General features: G+C 42.0%; 1 protein-coding gene across 13 annotated transcripts in view; it reads right to left on the minus strand.

Moving 5' to 3' along the window:
* Window positions 1-15,080, minus strand: part of GLRA2 (glycine receptor alpha 2) — a 112,876-nt gene that overhangs the window by 58,464 nt on the left and 39,332 nt on the right. For all 13 annotated transcript variants that reach the window (XM_083437465.1, XM_083437469.1, XM_083437461.1 and 10 more), the window contains 2 exons: window positions 1,763-1,845; window positions 52-189 (listed from right to left, as the gene is read on the minus strand). In XM_083437465.1, coding sequence (XP_083293591.1) covers window positions 52-189; window positions 1,763-1,845 — 221 coding nt within the window. The remainder of the gene's footprint in view (window positions 1-51; window positions 190-1,762; window positions 1,846-15,080) is intronic.

Below are 15,080 nucleotides of genomic sequence, written 5' to 3' on the forward strand. Positions count from 1 at the left end.
TTTCCTATCATCTGCAGAAGTTAACTGTTAAAACAGTAAGCAAATGCTCACCAGTATTGTAATGTTTTGTGCAATAGCCAAGTTCTTTTTCTTCTTTCAAAATAAACTGTGGCAGAGTTAAGCCTTCTGCTACCTGCACTGGACCATCACTCATCCACTCAAATATCAGGTCATTCATAGTGTAGCCAACTAAAATAAACAAATTATCTTTGATTAGTTAATATCGGAGTAGCACAGTCTAAAGGCAAGAGAGACAAGTTATGGCAGTAAAAGCGCTCTTGGTTTTCAGTGGGAAAACATCAATGGCAGATACACTAAATTAACTCTTAAACAGCACTATAATCACTACCTTTCTCACAAAGAGTGACATGATAACAATGACTGTACACCTGCAGTATAAATAAGGGAAACACACAAAGATATCTATGATAAGACCATGTTTGAGGGAATCTATAATTCTAGCAGCCTTGTACCCTGTGTGTTGCTCTATAATTCTAAAAGACCAAAAAAATCAGTGAAGTGGTTAAAATCAATGAAGTTTTGAAAGGTTTAGTTAGTCTACCATATTGATTCCAAATGGCATCCAATTGTATCCAAATATAGACAAAATCCTGCCCCTTGATATCAGGAACCACCACGCCAAATTTGGTTGCAATATTTGAAGAGGTGTCCAAGTGCATGGCGCACAAACAGCTTTCCAAAATATATACAGAAACCCCACAACTTATGAGTAATTTATTTACACAATGGCAGCTTTGCACCAGCGGAAGGAAAATAAGTAAGTAAATAAATAAATGTAGAGCCCAGCGAATGGTGGTGGGGAACCTGGGATGGCCACTGTCTTCCACTGAGCATGCAGTTTTGGGAGGGACGCACATGGAGTAGGGAGGGAGGGAGGGGATACCCACCTAGCCAGCCAGATCAACTGAAACAACCCTATCGATCAATGGGGTGACAAATGTCACAGCCAGATCGCCCTCACATCCAATGCTTCACTCATCCCTTCCTCTCCAGCCTCTGTTTCTGCCGCTGATTCTGGACTGCTCTCTGCCACAGCCTCTTCCTGCTCACAAAGCCCTGTTACCTCTTCAGCTTCTGACACCTCCTCCACCCAGTCTGTTCCCTCTTCTCCCTCTGACCACTTGTTGTCATCCCACCACCCATCCCCTTCTTCCCTTGGGGGTTCCTGGTGTCTCCCACCACTCCTCTAACCCAGCCAGTCCATGACAGTGGGCCTCTGTGTTCCATCTTGTGTTCCATCTTGTCCTTTGCTTCAGAAAGCAAAATGTCTTTGGCACCCAAACAAAGTTGACCTTACGTATGCATAGCATGTGCACTGACACTGGGAAATAACTGCACCCTGAAAAGGCACCTATGTGGACAGAGAGCAAACATATGTGTCTAGAGGTGAGGACAAATGGCTCAGCAGAGTTTGGAACACTCACCATTTGGGGAGAGGGGAAGGGAAAACCTCCCAAGGTCAGGAGCCAGCGCATCAGGCTCTGTGGTCTGAAAATACGCTTAGTGCTTAGGCTATCTAACAAGCATCATTAAAATATGAGAGGGACAATTTAAACCTGGTTAGATGGAAGCAGCAGCAGTTATTGCAGAGTTCTGTGTCAGCAGAAAAGGCGCATCAGCAGCATAGTGTAAGAGAACATGAGGCTGTAGCAGCATAAAAGTGACATTAAATGCTGACATTTCAAGCAGTGCAAGCATACATGGACACACACACACATATATACGGCATCTGATTACTTACAGCTCTCTAGCTGCATCGTACATGTTTGTACATCCATTGGAAAGTTCTTCAGGTCCATGGGACACGATAAGGTTAATGTTAGCCTAAAGGAGTGCAAAAGAGATTTAATTAAGTTTAGTAAGCATGGAATTATAAACAAAAATGGGATTCTTTTAAATGAGCCATTGTTACATCAAAAAGATCAAAGCCTGTATCCGTCTATTAGTTCTGATGGCGAAACAAGGTCAGTATGCCAGATGTTGCTTATCTTAAGAGCTGCTCTTTCACAGACAAGTCCCTTTGAACTCCAAAAAATACTTGTCTGCTTCCAATGTACCCTCATATATATTTTTAATGATCTGGCAAACTGAATTAAAAATCTCTTTTTTTCTGTTGCAAATTAACTATACGCCTCTCCTTGCAAATTGCATGCTAGAGCGGATTTATATGGAAACCAATCCTACGAATGCCGTTCGCATTTTCTCGACCTCTTTTAAAAACACACGCACATTACAGTCAAGAAACTTCTATTAAGAGTTGGTCAAGAAAGAGGCACGCTATTACAAATAGAATTGTTAGTATCACACTGAGTGGATGGGGAGTAGTGAAATCAAATCTAAATTTAAGTCCAAACCTGGGCTGCACCTTTTTTATTATTATTCTTTGCCATACCAGGACAGGGACTTTCAAACTGTTCAGATTAACAAATCATTAGAAACAAAAAACAGATGTAGTGTTACACTTCAGCGATCTGAACGTCAAAGCCTTCCAGGAATGTACGAGGGTCTTATTAATGGGGATTAAAGGGGATCAAGCTTGGTTACTGTAATGTCCCTAGAGCTGGATTGCTGGTCTTCAGTGAGGAGGACAAGGGCATTGAAACAGAAGGAGGAAACCCTAGAAGTACATCAACCCAATGAGCCATTGGGTTGCCTGTGCCCCAGCCTATGGATGCAGTGTTGCTGTTCTCAGACTCAGAGGACCCCATCACAAGTCTCCTGTGCTCTGTTGCAGTAGGAAAGTGATGGTATGTTAGGGCCCTTTAACTGAAAGGCACCCTCTAGTGAGGGCAGGGCGATCAGCAGGGATGCATATGCTGCTGCTAGATAGGCTGCTCACTGGAAGGACAGATCCTGAAGCTGAGGCTCCAATACTTTGGCCACCTCATAAGAAGAGAAGACTCCCCTGATGTTGGGAAAGATGGAGGGCACAAGGAGAAGGGGATGACAGAGGACGAGATGGTTGGATAGTGTTCTCGAAGCTATCAGCATGAGTTTGACCAAACTGCGGGAGGCAGTGGAAGACAGGAGTGCCTGGCGTGCTCTGGTCCATAGGGTCATGAAGAGTCGGACACAACTAAACGACTAAACAACAACAACAAGAAGAAGATAGGCTGCTAGTCTGATGCTCAGTATGAAGCAACATCTGAGCCCTGCCCTACATCCATTCAGATCTTGGCCTTGCAGTAGGTCATGCCGTGCCAGAGGTCAGTGCCCGTCTCAGAACAGCTATTTGGAAGTGAGACCCATAATGTTTAGTGGGGCTTACTCAGGCAGGTTGGCAAACTTATGCATACTTACTTGAGGCTATGCCCCACTATATGCAGTGAGATTTACTTCTGAGTAAATATGCAAAGGATTACACTGCACATTCAGTAAAATAATTGAAAATTTACACAAACCAAATGCTGGGGGGAGGAGGAGAGTTTACAGATTATTGTACAGAAATAATAATTAACTTAAATGGTGGGGGAAACTACATACCATGTTCCTCTGTTTGCATGTCTGCAGAATTCAGTTTTTCTATGGAACAGCAGATGAGCTCATCATGGCAAAGGCTAGCTATTTTTCAATATTAAGAATTAGTGTGGAATATACAGTGGCCTTTCTTACCTGTCAGACATTTCTATTGCATGTAATAGATGTGCCATTTGTGTTACATATGTTTTATTTGTGAGGGAGATTGTACTACTACTACTACTACTACTACTACTACAATAATTTATTTATACTCCGCCCATCTGGCTAGGTTTCCCCAGCCACTCTGGGCTGCTTTCAACAAACATTAAAAATACATCAAAATGTCACACATTAAAAACTTCCCTGAACAGGGCTGCCTTCAGATGTTTTCTAAATGTCAGGTAGTTGTTTACCTCGTTGACATCTGGTGGGAGGGCGTTCTACAGGCCGGGCGCCACTACCAAGAAGGCCCAAAATGAAACATTGTTGAAGGTAAAAAAGAATTTTTCTGACATGCTTTATGAGTAATTGCCACCCAACCTGGAAGAGATCTCGACTTAGTTTTTCTCATGGTTTTGTAGCATAGGTCAAAAGCAAAATATCCTTTAGACAGGTTTGCGTTGACAAACTGAACTAAAAAAACAGGGATATTCCACTGTGAGAAGGATATCTTTCCTTAGGCAGATATTTATTCAACAGATGAGAGACAGCTCTCCTCATGGGGAAAGCCCTTTGCTACGCTATCCCTTTTCAGTGAAACACATGGGAGAAAGTTCAGCAATCTCTAAGGAATGAGCACTTGTCTGAAACATAAATCCACTCAGCCCAATTCAGTGCTTGACAAAACAGCCACACATTTATAATGAAGGTCTCCCAGCATTAACAATGTTGGATGAGCAATAATATTCAGGATCATTTGCAAATCCACTTATCTGTGGATTTTCCTCCTTATTGCAGCTTATTTCATAACATCTGACTTCCTAACATAAAAAGCTTGCTATGCTAAAAGACGATCCTTCCAGATGCTGCATATTTCAACGAACGTAATAATTGCCCTCCAAACAAATGGTACAGCAGCTAGGATAAGCTAAAAAGAACAGAGAAAAAGAAAGTGCAAGTGAATCTATGGGCACTTGCAGACTGTCTCTATAGCTGGGTAGAATTCAATATGGACAAATTGAGGTTGCACAATTATAGTTGAATTGGAATGTCCTGTGCAACAAACCTGGTTCCCTAAAACCTAGTTTCTTTATTTTGCAATAAAGAAAGTCATATGGAAATGCACTGGAAAGTGTGGGATAATTCTGGCTTCGACACAATGTCATCTGAGCTTGGTGCAAACAAATCAGAATGAATCCTCAATAAACAGGTCTTCTGGAAGTACCCCTTTGGGTTCAGTTTGATGTATTATGGGTGGTTTTCTAGCCATGAGATTGAATAAGAAGTTCAGAAATGAGAAGCTTAGTACAATGGTACCTCAGGTTACATATGCTTCAGGTTACGGACTCTGCTAACCCAGAAATATTACCTCGGGTTAAGAACTTTGCTTCAGGATGAGAACAGAAATCATGCAGCGATGGTGCAGCAGCAGTGGGAGTTCCCATTAGCTAAAGTGGTGCTTCAGGTTAAGAACAGTTTCAGGTTAAGAACGGACCTCCAGAACTAATTAAGTTATTAACCAGAGGTACCACTGTACTAAGGAATTGCAGCACATGGGGACAAACAATACAGGTTATTCTGTGTGGAATAGAAACAGAAAAACCAGGCTGAGAAGCATTTTAAAGCCTAGCCAGAAAGGAGGTAACACAGAGCCCTTTAGTTTACAAAAATAAGTGAAAAATAGTAATGTCTAAATAAAATTAAACCATTTAACGGACTAAAATGCAACACAGAGAAAACCAGCACATTGTCAAGCACCAAACATCCCACTGGCTATTAAAAGAGAAATGGTAACACCTTTAGAATGAAGGGATTTTTCTTTGCAAGATAACATGTTCAGCAGCCAAGACGGTGGGCTGTTGGGATAGCAACCACAACTCTCCCTCTTCACTTGCCTCAACGCGTTTTCTTCCCATCTGCTTGGAACAGATTTCGGATTTGTGTCTCCTATAGGCAACTATACTGCAGGTAGGTGAGACCTGCCATTAGATGACGGCTGCCTCTTTTTCTTGCTGTTGCAGCCCATGGAGAAGGGATATAGTTCAGTGGTAGACCACTTACTTTGTATGCAGAGGGCCTCAGGTTTGATCTGTAGCTAGGGGTTGGCCTGGGAGAGACTCCCTGCCTGAAATCTCAGAAAAGCTCAATGCCAGCGAATGTAGATAGCACTGAGCTTGATGGACTGAGTTTGAGTCATTCCTATTCTCCTAGAGCAGCCTTCACCAACCTGGTATCACCTAGATTGCAGCTCCCATCAGCTCTGACCATTGGCCATGCTGTCTGGGGCAACAGGCAGAAGTTCTTTTGTTTAAAGTTCAATATATTGTACACATCATCATCCTAATTATATATTTATTTATACCCTACTCTTTATCCTGACAGGGACTTCAAGGTGGCAAGAGACATTGAAAGAGTGCTGAGTTCAATGGAGTTTTCTTTCAGGGGAAAAAATGTTTCCAAATTCCAACATGCTCACCATCAGAGCACACTTACGCTATGACTTGTTATCGGATCCTGATAAATTGAGTATTATGCTACAGTATTTACTGCTTCTCTTTGGGGAGATATGCCTGGATCCGCACAGCTGCCTCCCATGGGCACTCCTTGGGAGTGTGATTATGGAGCTGTTATGAAAAGCTCCTTTATCATTTACTGGTTTATACACTTTATTCCTAACATATAGAAAATAAAGTTCGCTTTTATTTAATTAATGCAGGAATGCCTTCTCCCCAGTGCAACGGAGTGCTTTATAAACTTAGAAACAAATTCAACAGTCACCCTACTATTACACAGAGACTCATTTGAACGAGATTGCACTTGATGCCTCATAAATATTGATGTTTCTGAGAATGTTCCCTCAAACACAGAGCAATGTTCATACAGCTTCACTTCACTTTGTGTAGCACATAATGGAGCGGTGGCAAAAACAGAAAGCAGGGCTCTTTTCTTTTTAAAAGTGTAATAAAATATGCTGTAATGAGTCACTGCATGTTGGTGTGGTATGTCAAGGAATGTAGCATCTATCTATCTATATCTACCAATCATCTATCTATTGATCTATCTATCTATCTATCTATCTATCTATCTATCTATCATCTATCTATCATCTACCTATCTATCATCTATCTATCATCCCTTCAGAAAATCCTTGAAATTAAATTCAAATATGGTTGTGGTTAGTAGTTAAAACTAATGTAAGCTGTTTCTGCTTTAAGGTTTTACATTTTGATTTTGTTTTATTGCCTTAGTGCGTCTCAGGATAAACACTGGACATTTGCCTTCTCTTTATAATAGCCAGCAATTTCAAAACTGAAAGTGCAAACAATATATCTATGTTCAATGAAATGTGGACCACACTTCTGACTTTTATGCTACCTGTATGCAACCTTTTCCAGCAACAAAATGGCTGGGAATCGCCTGCCTATTCAGAAGGTTAATTTGTGAATTGGACCCAGTGGCCACGACCTCTAAGCTCAGCCACATGTTTCCTTTCAACAAAGACCATTGCTGCCATGCCAGTTCCAGCTTCCCCCATACAAAACTTACAGACTTGTAATCTGTAGTATGGTGTCTGTCACTCTGATGGGTGGAACCAGTTCGATACATTATGCTGCCTGAGGCAAAGGATAAGATGCTGCCGCCTTCACCTTCCATGTACAAGAGGCCAGCGATAGGATATCATCCTCCACTACACCTTAGGCAGCAGGCTAGTTTAAGGAGTCCAGGACAGGTCATTTGCATGCAAAACTCTGCGATCTAACAGAGGAAATCAGCTTTGGGGCTGCCACCATTTCCCACCAAAATTTACTCTCTCACTCCATCTAAGAGTAGAGCCAGTGCTGATGATGGGAAGACTATGTCTGTGAGTAGAGGGAAGGGTGGTAGAGAACAAAGAAGCCTCAAGGGTGCATGTCTGCATTATCTGTATTAATGTAGTAATTGGGCCATTATGGAATTTAATTCAGAACCTCTTATATTATGAGTTGGAACATGGCTGCACCTTCAAACTCTTTTGTCACTTCCTTTCCGTGAGTAGGCGCTTTATTTATATATAAAAATATGTTATGATACAAAAGCAATGACAGGCAACCCTCTATAAAAATGAAAGCCATAGCAGCACCCTTCTCGCTGGCTTGACAATGAATCTTATTTACACATCAGTGGAAGACCAAGGTCCTGTAAATAACTGAAGAGTAAGGGAACAGCCTTCAGTTATCTCACCTAATGTGGGGATTGGGAAGGATGCTTTCATTTTATGGTGCCCTAAGCACTGATGCCAGAGGGATGTGGGTGGTGCTGTGGTCTAAACCTCAGAGCCTAGGGCTTGCCGATCAGAAGGTCGGCAGTTCGAATCCCTGCAACGGGGTGAGCTCCCATTGCTCGGTCCTAGCTCCTGCCAACCTAGCAGTTCAAAAGCACATCAAAGTGCAAGTAGATAAATGGGTACTGCTCCGGAGGGAAGGTAAATGGTGTTTCCGTGAGCTGCTCTGGTTCGCCAGAAGCAGCACATGACCCGGAAGCTGTCTGTAGACAAACGCCGGCTGCCTTGGCCTATAGAGCGAGATGAGCGTGCAACCCCAGAGTCGTCTGCGACTGGACCTTACGGTCAAGGGTACCTTTACATTTACCTTTAAGCACTGATGCTACTTTGCAGCCTGAGAACACGTTAATTCACATGTTTTGCCTTAGCCCTTCTTCAGGAGCCGCTCAAGAGATTCTGCTGCCTGAGGCAAAGGACAAAACACACATGCACACACATACTGATGGCAATAGAACTGGCCCTTGAATCTGACTTCAGCACTAGCTATGGGACAGCGTCTTCCACTGCACTTGAGACAAGCTTTCAGGGCCAGCCCTGGCCAACTTTTATCTCACATACTTTAAAATAGTTCAACACTCTTCTTGCCTCTCCTTCTCTACACTTTGTTGGTTAAATAATTACTCTTCTGCCGGTCCTCATAAGAATCTACCATTAGCATCTCTCTGTAGCTCTCTAAAATATTTTCAGTTTGTCATTATCTTCATGGAAGTCTGGTACCACACAATATCATTAAAAAGGAAATATCCTATGTATGGAGCAGAGCTATGCTATTACTGCTGCCCCAAACGGAAATAATTTGCTTCGGTTTGTTTAAGTCTCATGGCACTTATTTACAAATCAGACTAATGGGAACATTTGTTGTTGCATTTTAAATCTACCATTGGCTATGCTGCCAAAAGGAATATTTTGCATAGGACACGGATCACCAGAAGTTACTACCAGTTCATGCCAGATGCAAACCATTTTCGGTTAGACTTTTATGTACACAGATGTGTACTTTGGCCTGTATCCAGTAAGCATTCTCCAAAAAGCCTATTAATACTGATTTCCATAAGAAACTGTCTGCCAATTTTTTTTAAAAAATATTTCCAGCCAAGAATAGTGCTCTCTACATACAAAATTATATATGGGCTCTGCCAACATATCTCCTATTTTTAATTAAATATAGCATGCTCATTTTTTGATAGAAACGAAGCCACCGAGTGAGGGAGGATTTAAAGCAAAGGCATTTTGAGTTTCAAAAGAAAAGCTGTTACTTTCAGGATATTTAAATCATTTTCTGCTGCTTTGCAACATGAAGTGTGACTTCAAAATGTTACGGGCAAAATTCCGGTTCTTTGATGGCATGCCTGATAGTTCCAGTTCTGCAATGCACAGTCAGTTTTCTGGGATCTCTGCATACAAACCTAGCAATGTTGCAGGATCCATATGTGAGCCACTTATCAAAAGTAGTTATCGCTGCTCTCATGTGCTTCTTGTCTTTTCCTATTGATTACTGATTAAAGTAGCAGTTGGAGCTGAAAGGTTTGTCAGACAAATGTCCTGCAATGTTCCAGTGCTGAGTTTGGCATGGTACTCTTCACAACAACAGGGCCAGCAGGAGGGTCAATGCTCAACAGATGGGGCGGAACTGACCTCTGGTTGTAGGCGGGACTTATATTCCACATTCTGGCCTAAGGCACTATTTCTGCCATTGTATAGGCCTAATAGGCTATATTTGTCACCAGAGGGCTCTGCAATAAGAGCTCTATGAGCTTTTGGTTGGGAGTTGGAGGAGCCAAATCAAGCACTAGGCTGACTAGCCCCTGTCATAGGTATGAACTCGGCTATCACCCTGTGGCACCTGTCCTGTCACCTCAAGTGAGAGAGGGTGAGCGCTGTGATGATAAAAAGATACGATGGCAAGGGTTGGTGCTGGCTTTTATATATACATGCTCCATCCCCAATGACTTGTGTGAAGATGCTATGTGCATCTGAGTACTAGCAACACTGTCTGCCTTTGGTGATCCTAGACTTGAGGGCCAGCAGCTGAATGTGTGAACACACTGTACAAAAAGTTGTGTTCAATAGAGTGTAAGTTCTAGCCAAGGTGTTTGACGCATTTGCACATGCAAGTCATCACTTGATGTTACAGTCATCAAGTGACGAACTTGCATGTGTGAATTGGCCCCAAGTTCTCAGTAATCAAGTGTACAAAAAGGATGTGATGCACGTGTGAACCATTCCTGTGACATCTAGCAAAAGCGCTTTAACTCTGTTGAGGCAGGCACCATCAATTAGCATTTTCTGTATTTTCTTATTCTTCAAGCCCACTTTCATTATTCCGGGAGGCTATTTCAAGCCTCAGTGGAATGCTTTACATTTTTAAAAAGTCATTCCAAAGAACAAGGAATTTCATACAATTTTGCCTGAGGATAATTGAATCATTTTTCTTGTGCTGGGCTTAGAAAAATGAAATCGAGAAAGGAACGTTCCCCTGAGAAGGCAAGATCTGTGTTGCCTTCTAAAAAAAAAGGCAACCTGTCAATGTCATCAGGGCACAGCCAATATCACTGTACAACAGGAGAGAGGAATATACACAAAATACTTAGCTGTTTGCAGGGCAAAGAATGACTTTTAGTCATGATAATGACCTCTGCCCTCTCACTTTGCTAATCTCTTCCATGATAAAGCAGTGTTACTAGAGAAGTCAAAATCCTCTTAAATTCTAACATTAGATTATAGAACAACATTAAAGTCATCAAGCTGAAGCTCTTGTTCTCGCTCTCTTTGTTGTACACACACACACACACACACACACACACACACAGATTAACAGACCCATATACATTGCAGATCTGAGATATTCTCTGGAGTTCTGAACATTGTGTGTTACAGAGCACAAAGACATTCCCTGGGATGAGGAAGCACTGTGCAGGAGCAATTGTTTCGATGAGGCTAACAAACAGGAATGTTCTGCTGAATTGTGCCCACTGTCATCATCCCAGTTTGCACCGACTAAAGATTTAGCGCCTAACTTTCTAGAAAATATACTGATGCTAACTTCATATGAGACCTTTAAGGGTTTGGTTTCTTGCAAAGTAGAAGAGTATGAAGGGATCCTAGACTTTGTTCATAAAACCCTTTGGTTCTTTACCGTTTCTTCCAACCATGTATTTGAACAAGAACCCAGAATCACAGAGTTGGAAGGGGGCTTGTCAGCCATCTAATTCAACACAGGAAATCCAGAACTGGATCATTCCTCAGCACATGGCTGGCCAGAGGTCTCCAGCAAGGGAAAGCAGGCCATCCTTCTAGGAAACTGGTTCCATTTTCAAACTGCTCTTTCCGTCAGTAAGTTATTCCTAATGTTCAACCAAAATCTGTCCTCCTATAATACAAGGTCATTAGATCTGTTTTTGGCCTTTGTGGCAGCTGTGGCAGACAGCTTTTCTTCCCCCCCCCCCTTCCAAATGACAGCCCTTCAGGTATTTGAAGAAGGCAGTCATGCCAGTCCTCAGTATTTTCTTCTCCAGTTCCTTAAATCCTTTAATCGCAAGACTTGCTTTTCATGCCTCAGACCAATATAGCCCTTCTCTGAGCCCACTCGAAGTTGTCAAAATCCTTCCTAAAGCATGGGGCTCAGAACTGCATGCTTTACTTCATGTGAGGTCTGACTTATTTAACACCAGTCGAACTAACAGGACAATTGCATTTCATAGCTTGGAAACTAGGATTCTTACTAATATTAGCCCTTTGTGCAGCTGTATCACATGGCTGACCTATGACCTTGTGATCAACTACAACCTCAAGATCCCAAGATCCCTTTTATATGTACTACTGCCAAGCTGCATGTTCCCCATCTTCTTCTGTGTGTTTGATTTGTTTGTCTCAATACAGAACTTTGTAATGTTCTCTGTGGAATTTGATTTTATTTGATATTTGGCCCATAACATTTGGCCTTGTAGGATCAGACCAAAGGTCCATCAAGTTCAATTCCACTGTTCCAGTCATGACCAGGCAGATGTTTTTTGGGAAACACACCAACTAGGTACAAAATCATTCTTTAGATGTCATGGCAAGGCATCAAGAGATCTATCCTATATCCATTTGTCTAATCCCCTTTCCAATAAAGAAGAGAATACTGCCAATTGTTTTCTGGCAAATCAGGTGCACATTTCAAAATTTCTCTCCCTCCTTCTTCAGGGCAAGAGAGATGCTGTAAAAAGCTTCCGTCCTAAAGTTTGTAATAAATTTAGGAAACATTTGTAACTAGTCTATGCAGTCTGTCCTGTTCCAGCCAACATGGCCCTTCAACAAAGCCATGTTAATGACGCATTGTGTGAAGAAGCACTTTCTTTTGCCTGTCTTGAAGCTGCTGCCAAACTACCTCGTGTTAATTATGCTCTCCTGAGTTGCATGTGCCAAGAAAAGGTAAGGCTGGAACAGACAGAGAAAAACAGGTCCAACTGACCTGTTTACTCAGCATCCCTCTTCATTTGCTTGCACAAACCTTATGTTCTGATAATTTTACAGGCAACAAGCATAATGGATTCATCAGGATTTGTTTGCAAGGCACTTTTACATCTACCTGTTAATTCTTCATTCATTCCACACTTTTCATGCTTTCCCCCATCGCTTCCCAAACTGTGGCTGCAAACATGCCATACATTTAAAGCACAGTGTTGCCCCCAAAGAACCCTGGGAACTGTAGTTTAGCGAGGGGCCCCCAGCTACAATTTCCAGTTCACTTAACAAACTAAAGTCCCTGGGTTCTTTGAGGAAGATCACGTGCATTAAGTGTTTGGCCTGTATATAGCCTGTGTTTAAAAAGAAGTGGGTCTGGGCAACAGACCACTTTTGTTCACTTTAATTGTGCAAACGTAAAGCCCCAGTTAAAGCCCAGTAAAAGCTATGGTTTTCCCAGTAGTGATGTATGGAAGTGAGAGCTGGACCATAAAGAAGGCTTATCGCCAAAGAATTGACGCTTTTGAATTATGGTGCTGGAGGAGACTCTTGAGAGTCCCATGGACTGCAAGAAGATCAAACGCATCCATTCTGAAGGAAATCAGCCCTGAGTGCTCACTGGAAGGACAGATTGTGAAGCTGAGGCTCCAATACTTTGGCCACCTCATGAGAAGAGAAGACTCCCTGGAAAAGACACTGATGTTGGGAACGATAGAGGGCACAAGCAGAAGGGGACGACAGAGGACGAGATGGTTGGACAGTGTTCTCGAAGCTACAAACATGAGTCTGACCAAACTGCGGGTGGCAGTGGAGACAGAGGTGCCTGGCGTGCTCTGGTCCATGGGGTCACGAAGAGTCGGACACGACTAAACGACTAAACAACAACAACAAAGCCCCAGTTTGCATTTGAATCCCTCCTGCAAAATACAGAGAATCTGGAGCCACCCAAAGAGAGAAAGAAGAGGATGATGATGCTGGGGATGGGGATGGGGCAGGCTAGTGCAACCTTGCTCTGCGTAGCATCCTGGGATGGCTTCATAGTCATTGAAACAAAATGGGGAGGTTTTAGGTCCACCTGAAAATTGCTGAGATGGCATTCTATCCCGCATCAACTGTTAAATTGGTCTGAATACACCCCAAAGTAAAATGAAAATTGATGGCCATAGGTGCAATGCTGATTCTTCATGCTGATTACCCATGAAAGATACATTTATGCACCATAAAGCACAACTGGGAGATGACATGCTTTTGATTCAACACAAAAATATGCTTACTCTGCTTCAGATAAACTTTCATTCAAGCTCCCGAATTTTACAAATCTGATATGACAGCCTGAAATATTACTTTTGCAGCATGAAAAATTGTCAGGAAAATTATCCATCTGTGCTGCAAATAGCAGCACTCAGCTGCATTGTTGCCTCCAGTAAGATACATCTGATGTCACTCAAGCAAAGAGAAACATCTTATTTTTCTGGGGATTAAACGTGAGAACAGCGCTTGGTAAGTAACCACATGTTTGCTGTGTTTGATGGTGCTCTTATCATTCAGGCTTCCTCTTTCTATAGAGGCTATAGAGGCTCAGTTCCCTCATTTTAGCTACTGGTTGTAGGGCTACAGGCGACCCATAATTTGCCTAAAAATGGGGAAGTGAAGGGATAGAGCTTTGGGTTTCATTAAAACCTCCCCTAACTTTTGCTGCATAATTTGAGGACTGGTCAGAATGATGAGGAAGTTAATTGGAACCAACTGGAATGTAGTCCCAATGGAATCTACTTCCAATGGTACTCAGCTGCCATTTTAATCTGCCTATGTCATTAAGACCACTCTAAAGACTATAGCAAGAATAATTGGAAGAAAGATGGTGCAATGCATGTAGAGCAGGGTACAGCAGACAGAGGACAGATGGACCATTCTCAAGTAAGTGTCTGAATAAGATCAGTGTGCCTATGGTGCAACTTGAAATACTAACACAAATGGACTTTTGTTTATATGAGTCTGTACACAGACCTAATTATATTCTGATATAATAGCCTCTGAATTTACAGAATAATGTCTACATGAGTTTTAGGGGATTAAGAAGATTGAAGGTGGTCAGGTCAGAATTATTACAGAATTAATTCTGGGGCAGGGAAGGGTGGATTAATGGATGCCTATGGAAAGACAATGAAAGTCCGCTCTTCCTTCTATATGGATGAAAGCCCTAGAACCATTGCATTTAAGACAAATTCCATGTGACCACAAGATCATGGGTTGTATCCAGTGTTAGTTCAACTCAGAGTAGACCCCCCAAAATGAATGGGCATTTCTAACCTAGATCCATTAATTTCAATTGGTCTACTGTGAGTAAACTCCATTGAATACAACTCAAGAGTTGCAAATATTTTACTAAACAATTAAGCAGACATTGGCACTGGTGGTGATTTAGAACCAACTGTGGCAAGAAAAAGAGGACTTTCAAAACCATGATTAATTTGCCTTGTTAACAGTAAGTGGACTTTCCATCTTCAAGCCTCATTGCAAATATTAAGCTATTAATAAGCCAATGAAGCATGCTAAGTAGCATATGAAGATTATGCTGCAACAATCATTTATACAATGTATGCCTCAGCCTTGCTATTTTTGAGGTTCTTTATCATTCCGATTCTCTGTGCGCATCCTGCTTAATCACATCTCA

Source organism: Podarcis tiliguerta, assembly GCF_965153285.1.
Source record: "Podarcis tiliguerta genome assembly, chromosome: 4".
Lineage (NCBI taxonomy): Eukaryota > Metazoa > Chordata > Lepidosauria > Squamata > Lacertidae > Podarcis > Podarcis tiliguerta.